We start from the raw sequence: 20,489 nt of genomic DNA on the forward strand, positions 1-20,489 counted from the left end.
AGCTTTCACCTATGAGCGTGTTTTGTCAGTGGTGCATCGGCTCAACGCAGAGCCAATAAATTTTATTTATTTGGGGGGAGTATTTGCTTTTAGCCTATGATTGGCTCGTTAGATAGTAAGTCCCGCCCATTCTTAAAGAGACAGTAGGAAAAGAGATCCGTTTGCAGTTGTGCAGGTCTCAGCGCACGTCCTCTGGCGGGGGTTGGACGCACATTAGGGGACTTGGGAGTAAATATACAACATTAATCTGCGAATTCCATCATGGCAGCGACACTAATTCGTTCCGTTATAAAGAAGAGGGTAAGGTAACATAAAAGCATTGCTTTTTTTGTTTTGTTGCAGCGATACATATTTTGACGATATATAGTATCAACGTGACGGTCACACGTCACGATCAGATGCTTTGTTGCACATTAGCCACGATGAAAGCATTAAGATATAATGCTCTTTAAAACCAAATGTTAAAGCTTTTATAGGAGTTGCAAGGAGTTTGCAATTACCACACTGCCATGACCTTTTGACTCCTTTCTTTATAGTTGTATTGGGTAACAGGTAACTTTTGTCAAGTTCATGCACGAGTTGTGTTAGTCAAAGTCAGAGAAAGCCTTGGATACATTTCATACACTAGTGCGAACCTTATTTGACCCACTGACTCTAGATGTGTCAAATTCCCAATCAAAAAAAGCAATCCTTTCAAATGCATTTATGGTGCATATTTTAGTATGCACGTTGTTTAAATGCTCCATAACCAATTTCCTTTCTGTGCTGATAAATTGATCAATCATCATAACCATTTAGTTTAAGCATATGTGCACAGCTCCATGAGGTTCAGTATTGACTGTTTAATTGTGATATTCTCAAAAGAAATGATTTGGCCAGAAGGGACAGTAAAGAGATCATCAATAATTGTCCTGTTCTTTTGAACTCCTGTGCAGATTCCTCTTCAGATGGGATGCATGTGTTACTCCTCCTCTGTGGTAAGTTAATTACACTAGCAAGACAGAGTCATTCAAGGAGTGTGGTGCCTATTTGTGGTTTATCAGTGTGTTCAGGTCAAAAAACAAAACACCAAACAAACACAAAATGCATTCACAGAAAGCCTATTTGTCACTCAAAATTTGTGTAATCTTAAAACATTGGATTAAAGTGTACAAAGAACTCTAAAAAGTACAGTAGACATGGTTTTAGGAATACCTAGCAGACTCCCAATATAAAAAGATAGATTTTCTCTGACTCTTTTTAATAACTGTCATTAATATCTTTAAAACACTAACAAACATTATTTCCCTCTACATATCATTTATGTTCCACATTTAAATATACATTTATATAAATATATAAATTAATATTCAAGAAATCCTATATGTGATTAAAATCTGTTCTCAGACCCCCTGCAGGACTTCCTTTGACCCCCGTTTGAAAACACTGGTTCTAGAGAATTGTTTCAAAATCTTATCCAACCCCGTTTCACATATCATTAATTAAAGGCAGCAGATTGTCATGGCCAAGTGTCAATAAGAATGGGAGAGCACTTCAGGTTGAACTGCCTTGTACCTGAACCTTGTACTTGACACTGCACGAGTCAGATCCGACAGTGGCTTTCGTATATCACTGTTTCTTCATAGACTCGTATCTTAAACAAACTGTAATTTAGCATCTCCCTTGGCACTTATTACCACATTTACATTTAGTCGCTTTTATCTAAAGTGACTAACAAATGAGCAACATAACATGCAAAAGTTAACAATATCTGCAGTATCGCACTGCCAGTTTCCAAAAGTAGCTAGAGCAGAAGATTTATTTTTATTAATAATGCATTATCACATGAGCAAAAGTGCTGTATGTCCAGCTATCAGCACAGCTGTGATTCAGCCATTGGTAATAACATCCGTGCTGATAGATGGACAAAATAGCACGATTGTGAGTGTGATATTGCTTTTATACAACATTTCATCAAACAAGTAAATAAATAAGTAGGGAAAAAACAAGGACTTTTCCAAAAAATGCTCTTGTGTGCGTCACTGCTTTCTTAACGCCATAGGATCTGCTGTTGCTAGTTAGAAAGATGCACCCAAGCCTCCGTTACTAATCAGAAAACCTCACTTTTTAGTAATTTGGATAAAAGTGTCTGCCAAATGCATAAATGTAAATGTAATGATTTACTAACTTTGGGCTGTTTCTAACAAGTTATTGGAGAAACAAGGACGTGTGTGTGTAAGAGAGAGCGAGACAATGATTGTGTGATTACCTATGTCTGTTACAGTGATGAACATGCTGCAGCTGTTAGTTTTACTCTATTGCTCAGCTGTAGTGTGGTAGTAATCCACTCAGATCATAGAGTGCTGCTGCCATATGTGCTATCAGAATTATCCTATGAGTATTTCACTCACAATGAAGTGTTTTGCTGTCTGAGAAAAAACATGGAGGATGCCAGTTTCATTCTTGTATATTTCTTGGGGAACTCTTATTTTGACATAGAAAGAGTTCTTTCCTTTGCCATGTTGAAAGTTTACATCTTCTCCCAACTTGGAAAGTTGTGTCAGGTAGGTGCCTTGAGCATGTTTGAATACCTCGTCTGTCACGACTCTCAGCTGTGATTGGCAGTAATGCTGAAGCTGTTAGTTTAACTTGATATCTCAGCTACAATGTAGTAGTAATCCAAATGACCATGGAGTGAGTGACAATTCCAGATAAAGATGACAATAACAAGATGTTCCTTTAAGAATATATGATTCTGTAATAGCTTTTAGAGTTTTACTGGTGGTTAAATTATTTTCCCTGTTGTCTAGTTGTGTATCAACATGAAGGTGTATCATGTTTATTACTGTTTTTATGTTCCATTTAAAAACTGATTTATTTTCTTCTCTCATTCCCAGCCCACCACTAAGTTGTTCATTGATGGAAAGTTTGTGGAATCCAAGAGTTTAGAATGGTTGGACATTCACAATCCAGTAAGTTCATATTAACAGACATTTTATGCTTTTCAACATGTTTCATGTGGAATTTACACCAGAGGACATACAACAGCAGTTTAAAGGATTACAGCCATTAACTACACTCAGGCCCAGTTAAAACCCATTAGGTTAATGCACTCTGAGTTTAAGCCTATAGACAAGACAACACATCATTACGTGTATATGTTCAGTATACAGTATATCAGTATACTATAACTTGTGATATATTATAAACCACCTTTGTTGAATTACTAGTTGATTTTTTTAAATACTACTTCCAAAGCCACTTGATCCATGTTTAGATAGTCTCAAGCTATAGACCTTATTCACGTTAGCACAATCTTTGATTTTAATGGGAATGACAACGAGGCTGTGAGGGATAGGCCTACATCTCTTCACTGTAAAAAGCTCCTAGATTAAATCAGATTTTCCACAACTCATGTTGTCTGAAGTTTTATGTCTACTGAATGTTCTTGGAAAGATGTTTTTTTTCAATGTTTTGTCCACTGAATGATCCAAAAACAGCTTAAACACCAGGACGACCCATTGAAGTGACTGTTCCTCACAGCCTTGTTGTTATTCCCGTCAAAAATCAAAGATGGTGCTGCTTTGAATAAGGTCTTCATGCTTTGCTTGGTGTAATCTGCCAAATAGATGCCAAAATAATGTACAATACACTGTATTTTAACTTTATATTTTGAGAACTGTGATTAGAAAGACAGTACATCAGTAAAGCTCTCTGGGTCTTTGGAATCGGGATGGTGGATATTTTTCTGAGGTTGCTTTGACACACATTATTATAAATAATTTCAATATTCTGTTTCGGTGGTCGTCTATGAACAGGTGAATGTAATGTATGGGACAGCTGTTCTGTAAATGTTTGTTGCCAGCCCTTGTCACCAAGCAGAACTTTACAAGGGACCTGCTGAATCTCTTCTTTGCAGGGACACTGGATTAAACCATTAGTTATAGATTAAATCACACTGCAGAACAGAGTTTTACCATCTCATTTACAACTCTATGATACATGCTGTCTCCTCAGGCCACCAACGAGGTCATTGGCCGAGTACCAAAGGCCACACAGGATGAGATGTTGGCCGCTGTGGACTCGTGCTCGCGGGCGTACCACACCTGGTCTGACACTTCCATTCTGGCTCGCCAGCAGATCTTCCTCCGCTACCAGCAGCTCATTAAAGACAATATTGTAAGTCAATCCTGCCCTTCCTCGACTCATTTGTTTTGCTTTTGAAAAATAGGTTATATTTCAAAACACCATCAGAATGTCTTAAGGGCCCGGCACATTTACAGAGAAGTTCTTCATCGTTCTTTGGTCAGGAGTAAAAACAATTAAGACACCGGTCACGCACGTGGGGGAAGTGTTTAGAGGTACACTTATATATGAAGACATTCACGACTACATGTATAACATCAACTAATGTGATATTTAAATGTGTTGTCAATGACTTCATGCCTCATTCTATGAGTAGAATTCACACTAGATCAGTAAAAGAAGCTGTTTTAACTATTCTGTCATGATTGTAAGTAATATATAGCAGTAGGAGTGGTGGTGGCGTAGTGGCTAAAGCACATAACTGTTAATCAGAAGGTCACAGGTTCTAACCCCACTAATCTTGTCCTTGAGCAAGACACTTAACTCCAGGTTGCTCCGGGGGGATTGTCCCTGTAATAATTGCACTGTAAGTCGCTTTGGATAAAAGCGTCTGCCAAATGCATAAATGTAAATGTAGAAAATGCGCAATTTGTCTTGTTTACATTCTGAATTCATGATGCTAATGCGTATTGGAAACACGGCCATAAGTATTTGCCAATTGCACTGTTATTATACTTTATGATGACACTGATACTAATACAAAGATAAGTGTATACAAATTGTTAATCGTCAAAATACAGATAAAAGCATGATGATAGGCATACCTTACTATGGGCTGATGTAGGAATGGCTATTGGCTACAGATGGTACATGAGTGAAAGGGCACTTAAGATTATTTGAGTAGATTTGATTCCTTTTTTAGAATAATTAAACAAAAAAAACTATAACATGTTCCTGGAAAATTTAATTAGCAAAAGATTGTACAAATGTATGTACATTTGCAGCATCTTGCTAATATCTCTGCACGCAGGTGTGTTTATGTTGACTGAGGGCAACAGCTAATTCCTGTTTAGTCAGTTAAGATCAAAATAGTTGGAGATTCATGTCACACCTACTGATGATGAGGACAAATAGTAGTAATAATGTGTTTAGCAGCCAGTAAGAATTTTTCCTAAAAGTTCAGCCAGGTGAGCTCTTATGAACCACTGAAACGAACTCAAAAACACATTCTACCTATTTCTGAGATTCTTAAAAATACTGTTTCTGTTTACTAAATGTATATCTAATATGATTTGTGTTTCAGAAAGAGCTGGCCAAGTTGATAACTCTGGAGCAGGGGAAAACCTTGGCTGATGCTGAGGGCGATGTATTCAGAGGACTGCGTGAGTCTTTGGTTCTCTCATAGGGTCATTATTTGTTCACTACAGTGCATCCGGAAAGTATTCACAGCGCTTCACTTTTTCCACATTTTTTATGTTACAGCCTTATACCAAATTTGATTAAATTCATTATTTTCCTCAAAATTCTTCAAACAATAACCCATAATGACAATGTGAAAGAACTTTGTTTGAAATCTTAGCAAATTTATTAAAAATAAAAAACCAAAAAATCACATCATCCTTGAGATGTTTCTACAACTTGATTGGAGTCCACCTGTGGTAAATTCAGTTGATTGGACATGATTTGGAAAGGCACACACCTGTCTATATAAGGTCCCACAGTTAACTGTGCATGTCAGAGCACAAACCAAGCCATGAAGTCCAAGGTATTGTCTGAAGACCTCCGAAACAGGATTGTATCAAGGCACAGATCTGGGGAAGGATACAGAAAAAATTCTGCATCATTGAAGGTCCCAATGAGGACAGTGGCCTCCATCATCCATAAATGGAAGAAGTTTGGAACCACCAGGATTCTTCCTAGAGCTGGCTGCCCGGCCAAACTGAGCGATCGGGGGAGAAGGTCCTTAGTCAGGGAGGTGACCAAGAACCCGATGGTCACTCTGACAGAGCTGCAGCATTTCTCTGTGAAGAGAGGAGAACCTTCCAGAAGAACAACCATCTCTGCAGCACTCCACCAATCAGGCCTGTATGGTAGAGTGGCCAGATGGAAGCCACTCCTCAGTAAAAGGCACATGAGAGCCCTCCTGGAGTTTGCCAAAAGGCACCTGAAGGACTCTCAGACAATGAGAAACAAAATTCTCTGGTCTGATGAAACAAAGATTGAACTCTTTGGCCTGAATGGCAAGCGTCATGTCTGGAGGAAACCAGGCACTTTTCATCACCTGGCCAATAGCATCCCTAAAGTGAAGCATGGTGGTGGCAACATCATGCTGTGTGGATGTTTTTCAGTGGCAGGAACTGGGAAACTAGTCAGGATCGAGGGAAAGATGAATGCAGTAATGTACAGAGACATTCTTGATGAAAACCTGCTCCAGAGCGCTCTGGACCTCAGACTGGGGTGACAGTTCATCTTCCAACAGGACAACGACCCTAAGCACACAGCAAAGATAACAAAGGAGTGGCTACGGGACAACTCTGTGAATGTCCTTGAGTGGCCCAGCCAGAGCCCAGACTTGAACCCGATTGAACATCTCTGGAGTGATCTGAAAATGGCTGTGTACCGATGCTCCCCATCCAACCTGATGGAGCTTGAGAGGTCCTACAAAGAAGAATGGGAGAAACTGCCCAAAAATAGGTGTGCCAATCTTGTAGCATCATACACAAAAAGACTTGAGGCTGTAATTGGTGCCAAAGCTGCTTCAACAAAGTATTGAGCAAAGGTTGTGAATACTTATGTACATGTGATTTCTTTCATTTATTTATTTTTAATCAATTTGCAAAGATATCAAACAAACTTCTTTCACGTTGTCATTAAGGGGTATTGTTTGTAGAATTATGAGGAAAATAATGAATTTAATCGATTTTGGAATAAGGCTGTAACATAACAAATTGTGGAAAAAGTGAAGCGCTGTGAATACTTTCCGGATGCACTGTATACACTGTACATACTAGGGTAAACCTCACAAAACCTTTCAAGAACATGTCCAGGACATATTTAATCATGAAAATGTTAAATGTTAATGTTAAAACATTACATGTCTTAGGTTAAGACAGGTATGATGGAATCCCTTGTAAATTTATATTCAATCTTTCATTTTTGGCTGCTAGGGCTCCAAGAAAATCTTGGGCCTCATCATTGTTTGCACATTATGGATTTCCGTGCTTTGCTTTATTTACTCTTACGTTATTTTGTTATTCTTGCAGAGGTTGTAGAGCACACATGTAGTATTACATCCCTTATGTTGGGCGAGACTCTCCCCTCTATCACTAAGGACATGGACACATACACATACCGCTTGCCAATTGGCGTGTGTGCCGGTATCGCTCCCTTCAACTTCCCTGCCATGATTCCTCTGTGGATGTTCCCAATGGGCATGGTGTGTGGCAATACCTATCTGATGAAACCCTCAGAGAGGGTCCCTGGCTGTACCATGATGCTGGCAAAACTGCTGCAGGATGCCGGAGCTCCAGACGGAACATTAAACATCATTCACGGACAGCATGCCGGTATGGAAAATAATGAAATTGGAAGGGTTGTCACAAGCGATCATGGAAGAGCATTACGTTTTATACTTTACTCAAAATGTGTCTATCAGTTGTAAACTACGACCCATATTCAGAGTGCAAATAACTAAGTACATTTTTGTCATTATAGCTGTAAACTTCATCTGTGAGCATCCTGCCATAAAAGCGATCAGTTTCGTGGGCTCCAATCAGGCCGGCGAGTACATCTACGAAAGAGGCTCCAAAAATGGCAAGAGAGTGCAGAGCAACATGGTTAGTTTTGAACATACAATTATGCACTTGGAAAACCACATTCCATTATAATCACTTTTTAGAATTTAGGTTTTCTTTTTAAGACTGTCTTTCAACTATCAAGCTAACTCTTCTACAGGACATCAAATACTTATCATATACATATGTGGTGTCCTATGTTTTTTTTACATCACTGAAAATTCATCTTAGTACAGCTGTGAGAATGGCCAGTTGGTGGCAGCATTTGGTTACAAATGAATTTGCCCCTCTAATGAGGCAATTTTATTCTGACGCAAGACTTTGGAGGGAATTCAGCGATTACCTATACAGTTGACATGACAGTCTCAAAAATGATGGATATCAGCAAAATATGGAAAACAGGCAGGAATATGAGCTTGCAGTATTTAATTCTTGCAATAAAATAAGTTCACACCTATTAGATCTCAGTGCCACCAAACAGATAATACAGAAAAGAAAGCTAATGCTTGTAACTGAGCATCTTTGCAATTTTGCAAACAAACATGTAGGACACGTGTCAACTCCCCAGTATGTTATTACTGCATTTAAAAAAAGTAATTTGTTTCAGTTTTGTAATTCAGTTTTAGTTTTGTAGAGCAGTTTCTGCCCTTAATTTTGCCTTGCCCATTTTTACTCGTTGCATAAGTGCTAGACTTGAATTTGGTAAAAAAATAAATTAATTCCTCAGATTAATCCCATTCTGTCCACCAGGGGGCAAAGAATCATGGTGTTGTGATGCCTGATGCCAACAAAGAGAACACATTGAATCAGCTGGTTGGTGCAGCTTTTGGAGCAGCAGGTCAGAGATGTATGGCACTCTCCACTGCTATACTTGTAGGAGAGGCACGAAACTGGTTGCCTGAACTGGTTGAACGTACAAAGAGTCTCCGTGTCAATGCAGGTACTCGAGCTTTGTTGTGCAAAAGTGTTTCTCAATCGTGCTTCTGGCAGCCACCAGCAATATATTTAAGGCTAATCTAATGCACCCAATTCAGGACATGGAATGCTCTACTAATGATCCTGATGAGAGAAATCAAATGTTACACTGTATCCTAAAACAACACAACACAATTATGTGACTTGAAAGAATATTTCGGGTTCTATACAAGTTAAGCTCAAGCGACAGCATTTGTGGCATAATGTTGATTTACCACCAAAATTATTTTGACTCGTCCCATAAAAAAAAAGAAAGAAAGTGAGGCACTTACTATGGAAGAGAATGGGGCTAATTTTTGGATGGTTTAAAGGCATAAATGTGAAGCTAATAATTTGATAAAGGCACTTACATTACTATTATAATTACATTAATAATTTTTACGGATTGGCCCCATTTACTTTTATTGTAAGTGCCTCAATGTAACCTCGATTTAGCTTTTTTTTTTAAGAAAAGGAGGGACGAGTTGAGATACATTTTTGTTGTAATCAATAGGAATGTCCCAATACTGTTATCGGAATCGGGTCCGATACCGCGCTCATGTACTTGTACTCTTGGTTGTAAAAATGATCCGATACCATCTCACATAGGAATGTTATTGTTTAAACATTCTTAAGGAGATTATTTAGCTAAAAAAGCTGCAGTTTAATTAGATAAATATATAGTTTGCATGTGCTGCGCTCTTCAAATGTGAGTGATTATGTGGAGACAGTGTTGTGCCGACATCGGCAGTTCATACCTTTTAAAGCTCCTCCTTGGCTCATACATGGAAAACACTGTCATGAGCATCGTCTGCTCTTTTTGTAGCAGATGACAGTGAACATAGCACAAATTTAGTGATCGGCTTTTCCAGATTGACCGTCATACCACAAAAACACTTCAAAATAAAAGCTCTGTCATAATAAAAGCTCAATTTAAATGATAAAAAAAAGACAAATGTATCACTACTGTAAAGTTATGTAATATTCACTGTAATACTAATACTACTGCTGCTACTACTAATAATAAAGTTATTGTATTATATTTAAGCAATATCTCACATATGTGATGCTCTGTTGCGCAGCACTTTATTTGACAAAATACACTGCCTGGCCAAAACAAAATTAGCATACTCTAATATTTCCCTGGACCACATTTTAGCTTTGTTGAGCAATTGCAGATGAGGGATGTATTCAAAAAGTTGTTTTGAAAACATTTGGGGGCGCTAGTGTCGCAGAAATGACATATCTAAGCTTTAATCAACTCTTATACACGTCCTGATCAACAGCACACAAGACTCTTTCTGTTTTCACTCATCTCTTGATGTTCATTTCATGTTAGTAAAAAATCCAGTGCCCTCATAATTGCTTAAGTTTGGACATGTGCAGATACACATGGATATTCCGAATAATATGTTTACATTCTCATTCATCATACTGTTCTCATTTAGATTTCTAGAGTATTGACTATGTCCATTTAAATGTGTCCAAAATGTGCAGTGCTGAGGCCACCAGGATTGAGAAATTCAGTGCTAAACTGCTTGAATGTTTTCAATAATTTCAGCAACGATAAAGATTTTATTGTGAACACCTCACAGACCTTTTCTCTGTTTCTACACTTCTGTTATTATCTTAACTTCATTGTATTCCAAAAAAACCCACAAAATTTAAGTGTTAAAACATTTGCCTTCAGTTTTCTTCAAGTACCACATTTTCGAAAATCTTCATTAGATTAAATCCCTTATCCAAGTCCCTCACGAATGATCCCTGCTTCATTCGGTTTGCTTTATCCCTTTCTTTTTTTGCCTTCTCGTAGACCACCCATGCCTTTATGACCACACCTCCCTCTGTGCTGCCCAATAGCATGTTCAGTTCACCCAAAAGGATAGAAGCACTATTTGTCTAGCTCATGCTGCAAAGTAGAAGCACGTTTTGTGGTATAAAGTGACTAGAAATTAGTATGGGCCGTTCAAATGTAAAACCAAAAAAGTTTGAAGATGACAATTGTAATTGTAAGCAGAGAAGCTATACTGCGGCAGCTATTCTGAAACCCCATAACAACCCTCTAAGATAGACTGCCTCAGGGTATCCAAAATGGTGTGTGTTCTTGCAATTGTCAGCAATGGTCAATCCATTTTGGTTAAAACCCAGTAAAAGGGGTCAAATTAAAAGGATATCAACCCGTATTTAATCACAAGCAACATCCTCTATAATTTTGGATGTCTAAACTTTCAGGATGTGTAAAACAACATATTTTCATAATAAGCTAGTTGGTGGTCCAGTATAATAATGCTGGTTTAGGGTTAATTCCCACCAGACACTGATCATATGTGTTTCTTAAGGGAACTTCACACTAGTTTGTCTTAAAAACGCAACAGACCAACAATTTACAAATACTAAAGACCTGTACACCCTGACTCCCAGAAGTTGTGTAAAGGCAAACAATCGGATTGCGATTTTTGGCAAGTGGTTGCCATATTAGTGCATTATGCGTCAGCCAGTTTGTTTTCTATGGGCATGATGGCTGAAACTAGTGTATGAATGACTCTTGTCGTTCTTGTCTTGTCTGCATTAAAGTTTACTTGCATTTTTCTATTCCACACACCTTTTTTTATATCATAAAATCAAATGTTACATATGTTTCACTCACTCATGTGTAGACTTTCTGTTGTTCCCACATTCATCCTGTTCTGCTAGGTGATGAGCCTGGAGCTGACGTGGGACCTCTCATCTCCCCCCAGGCAAGAGACCGTGTTAACAGCCTTATTCAGAGTGGTGTGGATGAGGGAGCCAAGTTGCTGCTTGATGGCAGGAATGTGAAAGTCAAGGGTTATGAAAACGGGAACTTCGTAGGACCAACCATCATTAGCAATGTCACGGTGAGAGCGGATTTAGCAACCTGCATTTCTGAGAGGAAGCATTTATCCCACTCTATATGCAATGTCTCATTGTAACTCTGTACAATGAGCGATAGGTTCACCCTAACTCTAGGAACATGTTATGTCTATAGGGTGCAACACCATTATGTACAGGTTGTGTCTTATACCTGTTAATTTTGTTTTCAGCCGGATATGAAGTGCTATCAGGAGGAGATCTTTGGACCTGTGTTGGTAGTCCTGGAGGCTGACAGCTTGGATGATGCCATCAAAATGGTCAATAAGAACGCATATGGCAACGGAACTGCCATCTTCACCACCAATGGTGCCGCTGCACGTAAATACACCCATGAAGTAGATGTCGGTCAGGTGAGACAGAGCAATTTATATATATATATACTTGTTGTGAGGTTGTTGCCGATACATGATACACCACTAGGGATGAGAACCAAGAACTGATTATTTTTTTGGAAATTTAGTTTTTCTTGACATTTGATTCTGTTAATAGTTCTCGAAAGGAAATTCCCAAACGAATGACTCTACTGAACCAGTTCTTTTGAATCTACAGGGCACACCAAGTGTATTCTAATTCCTGAATGAACAACTCTTATAAGCCGGTTCTTTTTAGTTAATCAAAACACTTCAGTTCTAAAAGTTGGGACTATACGTAAAGATTTAGAGACAAAACTTCTTGCAAAAGGGTTCACTGTTCTGACTACTATTCACTTTTAAGCAAAGCAAGCTATAATCATGCAAAAACTTTCTCCAATAAGTTTAATTTCCCATTAAAACCACAAGCATTACAAATATTAATGTTAGTAGTCAACCCCACTACTCGACTAGTCAGTTCTTGGATGACTAGTCGATTAGTCTACAACCACTGCAGAGAGGGCCATTCATGAGACCGTATACAACTGTGGAAAACTCCCTAATCATATATGGTGTAGACATGTTCATATTAGGCACCTTTTTATGTGTGTATGTATGCATGTCATGTAGGCTTTTATAGGATAAGACTTCCAGGCATTCCTCTAGAGTACATATTAGAATGTGATGTAAATGAAATGTGTTAAATCTCATGGCGCCACTCCCCGACCCAAAGCTGAGAACCATGGTTGATATGTCAGCTGCCACATATAACGTAAAGATCAACACAACCCCTCCCTGACAAAATGTATGTGAAAAATATTTTTTCCCATTTGCACTTACCTTGTTTGCGACCAGCATTGAAAACATAGGAAAATACAGCTGCAACCACAAAGCATGCAGACTCCAAATAGCACATAGCAAATATGTGCTTTTTAATCAAAAGAGGGCAACACTGAAATATTTTGCTGAGTCTGAAATTAACTCAAAAGGGATTCCTTGCAACCTGTTTATCTGGTGGTTACGCAGAAATGGGCCGCTTTTACCACGTTTGTTTGCCTGTGGTAAGCAGCTATGCTGTGTGTTTGCAATTCACATGTTGATGTAAGGCTGGGCAATATGGCACATTTTTTTATTAAAACTTATTGACGATTCACTATTCGATTCACATTATTCTATTTTTTTTTTTTTACATTTAAATGTACTCCAACATGATTCAAATTGTATGTTCTTTATTAGAATGCAAGGCAACCAGGTTCTTTTCATTATAGAAAACAAAGGTGTGCAAGAAAAATTTACAGATGCACCAAATGCACCACAGGGGAAAGTTGTAAATGTAAAATACATTTAAATGTAATAAACCAAGATGTTTCGAAATAATTGAATTAAAAAATGGCAAAATAATTCTTAGGCAGTGTAGGTATTAATTTTATCCAAACCAAGTATATATAGAAAGTTATCTAGAAATCAATATATATAAATGATCAAGTTTATCTTGAAAGTACTATTGTATATCAAACAATTTGTGTGTATTTTCATAAACCCCTGCAGATAGTGATGCACCCTCTAGCGGTTCACACTGAGCAGTGCAGCAATATGAACTAATTTATCATTACAATTCAACTAGCAAAGTTTGTCAAAATGATCGCTAGCCAAATGATGCAGAACACTTGAAACATATCATAGAACAAATCAATAATTACTCAATCTATCTGAATCAGCATGGTAAATGGAGCGGCGGATGAATTACAAATTTTTACACACATTGTTCTAAAATATATTTTCTTCTGAATTGCTAAGTAAAATGGGCCATTCCAAACATTGTTCGAAGGAACAACGTAATTTGAATCAAAAGTTGATTAGAGAGGGGAAAACATATAAAGGAGTGCAGCAAATTATAGGATGCTCAGCTAAAATGATCTCAAATGCTTCAAAATGCCACCAAAAACTCGAACCACTGGGACGAAAACGAGCAACTACTGTTCAATCGGATCGAAGTATAGTCAGAATGGCAAAGATTCAGCCAATCATCACCTCCAGAAAGATCAAAGATGATCTAAAATGAACTGTAAGTACTGTTACAGTCAGAAAACGTTTGATCGAAGCTAAGCTATCAGCAAGAAGCCCCCGTAAACACCACTGTTGAAAAAAAACGGCATGTGCAAATCTATTCAAATTTGCCAAGGAACACATCGATTGGCCCAAAGAGAAATGGCTTAACATTCTGTGGACTGATCAGAGTAAAATTGTTCTTTTCTGGCCTAGTCAACGGTACGTCAGGCGACTGAATTCAAGCCACAGTATACTGTGAAGACGCAAAAATCATAGTATAGGGATGTTTTTCATACTATAGGGTTGGGCCTATTTATCGTATACCAGGGATCATGGATCAGTTTGAATACTATATACTATACTATATACTATACTATTGAATACTTTGAGAGATAATGTTGCCCTATGCCGAAGAGGAAATGCCCCTGAAATGGGTGTTTTAACAAGACGACGACCCCAAACACATGAGTAAGCGAGTAACTTTTGGTTCCAGACAAAAAGGATTGAGGTAATGGAGTGGCCAGCTCAATCCCCTGACGTCAACCCCATTGGATACTTGTGGGGTAACATTAAAAATGCAGTTCCTGAAGCAAAACCCCAAAATTCACTGGAACTTTGGAATGTAGTTCTTCATCCTGGGCTGAAATACCTGTTTCTAGGTGCCAGAAGTTGGTTGACTCGATGCAACGCAGATGCGCAGCAATGCGCAGCATTTAGTTGCAAAACAATGGTTATGCAACTAAATATTAGGTCAGTAATTTAAACTGAAGTGAAGTGAAATCTTGAAAAATGTCGACACTGCTAAATTTTTGAACACATTAATATTCCTTTTCTTTGCTTCCTGTAAAAGAATAACACAGACTTGATAAAAATGTGTTAATGCTTTGATTTGGAATAGAATGTGTAATGTTTCCACTACATTTGAAATATGGAAATAAAAGCTATTAAAAAATATTTGCACTTTATTCTTTTTTTTTTATTAACGCTCTGCTATTTATTTGAACACAACTGTACAATGTATCTAACTATAGCTTTTGCAATATATTTGGAAAAATCTCGATTTAAAAAAAAAAATAAAAAATGGGTCAAAATGCAAATTCGAATAAATCGGAAAAATTGCCCAGCCCTAATTGCACCTGCCATGTGCTGAGCTGGCCTCCAAAACACCCCACACACAAGAACTTCCTTTTGTGCTCTCTCTCTCTCTCTCTCTCTCTCTCTCTCTCTCTTCCACTACCTCACAAGTCCCCTTTGGCCAAAAGGCACCACTTTTTCAACCATGCTTTCAAACATTTCAACACGTACTGCCAGTTTCCAGCCTCACCCACCCCAAAAACAAAATGTTTTGTTTAGTTATTCTCTGCATGGATTACTTTTCTCGGCTGGTACACAAACAAATGATTGTGGCTTTCAGCTGTGTGCTGACTGCCTCGTAATTGAATGAGTTGGTTGTTCTGCACTTTCCGTACACAGTTGTATAAGACCAACAGCAGCTTGTTCTCAAAGCAAAGATGTACCTTCGGAAAAAGAGGTTAAACCGGACCGTTGTGACAAGCCTGCATTCCCTTGCTATCTTGTAAATGTTTAAACTAATTTTATGACTTCTGTATCTGGAATTGAAGAGCAGTGGGCATGTTTTATTCAGTACACAATTGGAAAGGTTAAAGCTGCAGTGATATGGTGTGAATTCGAATTATACATTAAGCTAGTAGACTAACGTGAAGCGGTAACGTAAAATAATTTACAAACCATCTCTCCCACACGGTGTCTAGCAATGTGAAGGAAAACGCACGCTTTCTGCGGCAGACAAAAATGCATTTGCATCTGCTGGTTAAGTTGTTGTCTTAGCTGTCATCAGGGTGTGAGTGTGTCAGATAAGTAAGATGAGGAGAACTGCTCAAGAGGGCAAAAGTAGTTGACCTCTATTCATGTTAATATACCATACTGCTCCTTTTACAGATTGGAGTTAATGTACCAATCCCCGTCCCACTGCCCATGTTTTCATTCACCGGTTCCAGAGGCTCCTTTAGGGGCGACACCAATTTCTATGGAAAGCAAGTAAGTATTCATTTCTGGACATTTGAATATTTTGCTGTGTGGAATAGGTTTATATTAGACACTGAAACGCAAAGCTCATTTTACCTCCTGAGACCCGGGCGAGACTGCTGTGCATTTTCCATTTCCCTTAATGATTTGTCATCAGGGGACAGCGTGTCTATAGAAAGTTAGCTTTGTGTATACATTTTTATTACAATGTTTTCTCTACTTTGGTATAAAAATCTCAATGTTCTCTCTCTGCGTTTTCAAACAAACAGGTGGTAGCTCATGACAGCCAGTGGTGTAGCATTTGAAAAATCTGAAATTAGCTTCAAAAACTCTGAATCAAAGTAATCACCAACATAATCGAATGGCTGCCGATCATGTTGATATCAAAATTAAGAAATTCTGAAGTTATGTTCTTAATGACTGCCAATCATGTTGACATTAGAAAATCAGTTAATGGCTTAACAGTGTTTTAAATGAATGCACTGATCTCAGAACAGTTTGAAAGGCACCTTATTTTCAACCTACCTCCATATACGTCCATGGAAAGCCGCATTGTCAAGCTTTCTGACACAGCCATTGATTCCAAATGGTGATCGCAGCCACTGGGCCTTGTTTTTTACCTAAATAAAGTGCCAATGTCCTCATACGAGGACATGATGATTAACAGTGTGCTCTCTCATGATAAATCACTGAAATATTCAAATTTGCACATCAGATGAAACTATAGATGTTACTCTTTTGTAACAAACAGATTTCAATGTCAAAATGAATGAGGTTCCTTATCAGATGCACTTTTGTTTGGTCTGCTTAGAACCATTTCACTGGAATTGCCACAGTCTTGTTTTGTCAAGTGAGTACAGGCCTGGATAATTTAACCCTTAAATAAAAGCCTGGAGTTTCCTGGTATAAGTAGTCGATTAAAATTATGTATAGGGTACAGGAAAGCCAAAATGGTATGTCCTCATATGAGGATGCGGGATCTCAAGGTTAAAAAAACATTTCAACATTGTAAATTTGGGCTGCAAACACTAATTGATAAAAATCAATGATCATTTAATTTTTTAATTTTTTCATAAAAAAATATTTGTATATACTTTAAAAAAGAAAAAAAGAAGAAAAAAAGCACAAATCTGGGTTCAAGTGAAGCACTTACAATGGAAGTGAATGGGGACAATCTGTAAATGTTAAAATACTCATGGTTTAAAAATGATAGCCACAAGACATAAACAATATGCACGTTAACATCATTTTAATGTGTTAAAATCACTTAATAACCAAATGTACAACTTTGTTGCCATGGTGATGTAATGTCAACAAACCATAAAATGACTAACATTACGTTTTAAACACATTTTCAGCTCAAATAATGAGTTTTAACAGAAGATTTAATGCAAGTGCTTTTATAAAATTATAAGCTTCACATTTCTGCCTATAATCCCTCCAAAAATTGGCCCCATTCACGTCCATTGTAAGTGCCTTATTGTAATCTTGATTTAGTTGTATTTTTTTTAAAGGGGTCATGAAGTGTTATTTCATTATCTTTCCTGAGTTACAATGTTAATGAGATATATATATATATATATTTTTTTTTTTTTTTTGCACCAAAACAGTCAATGTAGTAATTTATGATCATTTTCCACCCTGTTTTTGGTCCTCTATCTGAAACACTCGGTTTTGGCATTAGTGCCTCCTTAAAACTTCAACGTAAATGGCCACTTATAAGATTGGCTAACATCAAGCAGCCCCTCAAATTCAGCAAACTCCATTGTAAGAGAATAAACACAATCCCCTCAACATTATAAAACTTAACGGACATCCAACACATTGCATCCGAATATATTAAACTGTTCACTCAAACTCAACTGCTTTCACTCAGCACCATAAACTATCAAACAGACATGACATTTGAAATATCCATAAAGAAATTATTGACAGTTTCATAATTGCTGAAAATAGTTAGTTGCAACCCTATTCTAAAGTATTTTGTGGAAGCGAAGATGCTCTGATTTCAAGCATATATGATGAGGTGAACCAGTAAACACTGAAACACTAAATGAAGTATTGTAAGGCCATGTCAAATGTACCCACCAGAGTTTTAAAGCGTGTTGCGTCAGGTCCATTTGGTTTACCATTTGAATGTTTGTTTCCAGAGTTTGGCCATGAAGTTTGTTTTGCTGTGTAAGTTTTTGTCAGCTCTAGTTTGTCATGAATCAAAAGCAATGACTGACTGGCTCATTGGTGGTTATTCCTCCTGCCAACATAGGGTTGCCATCCACCTGCCATTTCTCATGTCATGTCATTGTAATTTTGGGAGGATAATAACAAGGTAATGACTAATAATCCTGACTCATTGTTTTGTATTTGCATTTTTACTTCCATCACAGGGCATCCAGTTCTACACACAGATCAAAACTGTTACTTCACAGTGGAAGGCAGAAGATGCTACATTGAAATCTCCCACTGTTACCATGCCAACAATGGGACGCTAAGTGTCAATAACCTGACAGCCCTTATCTCCAATTCTTCAATACTACAAGTTTTAACTACTGAACGGTTGGGAATTTTCAAATGAAACTGAACTTTTCACTGCTAAACTAATATGTAGTGAAATAAATCTGAAAATGTGAATCAAATTTTTGCCAGTTCTCACCATCATAACTTTTGCTAATATATACACAATATAATGGCCCCCTGTAAATTTGCTTGGAGTGTAAAGGTGTTTCCTCAAAAAAGTTTGAGTGCCACATGTTCCAATAGCTGTAGCAAGCTGGTTAGAGCATTAACTCTGTTTTCTGAATTGTTCAACTTTAGCATAACCTCTGGTTATATTTGAATGTCTGTATACATATACAACATTTGAAAATGTAAACTTGCCAACTGTGGTTGTATAGAAGACTGTTATGGGCTGTTTGCCTCAATAAACAATTAAATGAATTTGTTCCTGTGTTAGTTTATTTTAGTGGTGCTTGCTAAGACAAGCGTCACTGTTGCTATTTCTCATACTGTGGCTCTATCCATAATAATCAAATTTTGTCACATAAATTGCCTCACACCATGTGTGCTACGGACATAAATGATATATAATTGTGTGCTTTTTGAGGAAAGGAGTGCATCAATCTTTCACCTCCTGGAATAAAACGGGTGAAAAAAATATTTTTTTACGTGGGCCAGTAAATAACACCTAGCAACCAGCCAGAACAACTTGGATATAGCATTACAATTTAGTAAAAAAACACTTAGAAATCCTTATCAACTGCAAAGCCCTGGCAACTGCCCATTAGCAATGACCCAGAACACCCTAGCCTCATGGTGATGAGTTTTGCATGGGTAAGCGCCACTCAAGAAATGTAAAAATGTAGTTTGCCTGTGTTGTTTCTTTTTTTTATTGTATAGCATAAAATTGTTTCTCTAATTGTATTGTTATTGTATTTACTTTTTAGTCATTTTTGGTATTTCACAATTATCTTTTTTTTTTTTATATATATATATATTTTTTTTTGGTCATTGGTGATTTTATGTATGTATATTTGGAGGAAAGACAACACCTTTCCTAAAAGCAGTCCCCAAGTGCCACATTTTCATGCAACATAATTTCTACCTTCGTCTTTCCTGACTCTGATGCTTGGTGATGATGCCTGGGTTATGATTAAGCTCATTATTAGATGTGATGAGATTCCTCAAGGATCCTGTTTGAAACAGGGCCTCTGCAATATGCCATTAATTATGGTGAACCAGAACCGTGAAGATGCAAACTGTGGTAAATCTTTCTGGATTTTCGTCTTACAGCTGAAATGTTCTGTCTGCTAAACAGCAAACCTCAGATGGAGTAAATCTTCAAGATGCTTTGTAATTTGCATGGCGTCCTCTGGCATACCAGTGTCTAACCCTGGATAGCTGCCACCCTGGTGCCTTGGAAAAAGCTGACAAAGCCAAGACATGGACTGGTTTCATATGTGGGTGAAGAAAAATGCAGACAACATAAAACATGTTAAACCGAGTGAATGATATACCTGTTACAGCACCATATGAACTATTTTTTGCTCTTCAGAATTTCTGGAAATTTACTCCTACTTTGATTCCAGCACTTCCATTTCAAGCTGTTCACCTTTAATTGTTTTTTTTTCCAACTTGACTTATGCACAGTATTTTTGTCATACTGTCTTTATTTACTGTCATACAGTTACTAAAGACAATTATTTTGACGTGTCCCCAGTTTGTGACAAAGAGCGGAAATGCACTTCCAGTAAAATTCTAATTGGGAAGCAGGCAGCATAATGTATAAACTTTGAAAATATGCAATTAATTCACTGTTCTTAAAGGCATTAGTCTGGTTTAGATT

General features: G+C 37.6%; 1 protein-coding gene across 1 annotated transcript; it reads left to right on the top strand.

Moving 5' to 3' along the window:
- Positions 1-156: 156 nt before the first annotated feature.
- aldh6a1 (aldehyde dehydrogenase 6 family, member A1) lies at positions 157-19,084 on the top strand. Its single transcript, XM_052145818.1, has 12 exons — positions 157-300; positions 936-977; positions 2,877-2,951; positions 3,997-4,158; positions 5,369-5,447; positions 7,329-7,631; positions 7,780-7,901; positions 8,610-8,799; positions 11,508-11,689; positions 11,876-12,055; positions 16,064-16,162; positions 18,535-19,084. Exons 1-12 carry the CDS (start codon positions 262-264, stop codon positions 18,637-18,639), a joined length of 1,578 nt encoding a protein of 525 aa, XP_052001778.1. The 5' UTR covers positions 157-261; the 3' UTR covers positions 18,640-19,084.
- The last annotated feature ends 1,405 nt before the right edge of the window (positions 19,085-20,489 follow it).

Source organism: Xyrauchen texanus, chromosome 16 (assembly GCF_025860055.1).
Source record: "Xyrauchen texanus isolate HMW12.3.18 chromosome 16, RBS_HiC_50CHRs, whole genome shotgun sequence".
Taxonomy (NCBI): domain Eukaryota; kingdom Metazoa; phylum Chordata; class Actinopteri; order Cypriniformes; family Catostomidae; genus Xyrauchen; species Xyrauchen texanus.

Bases quoted from the DNA above. Each gene is read 5' to 3' on its own strand.
- aldh6a1 (XM_052145818.1), top strand. From the start codon at position 262: ATGGCAGCGACACTAATTCGTTCCGTTATAAAGAAGAGG. The intron at 301-935 runs GTAAGGTAACAT...ACTCCTGTGCAG, and splicing joins GTTCCGTTATAAAGAAGAGG to ATTCCTCTTCAGATGGGATG. The intron at 16,163-18,534 runs GTAAGTATTCAT...CTTCCATCACAG, and splicing joins CCAATTTCTATGGAAAGCAA to GGCATCCAGTTCTACACACA.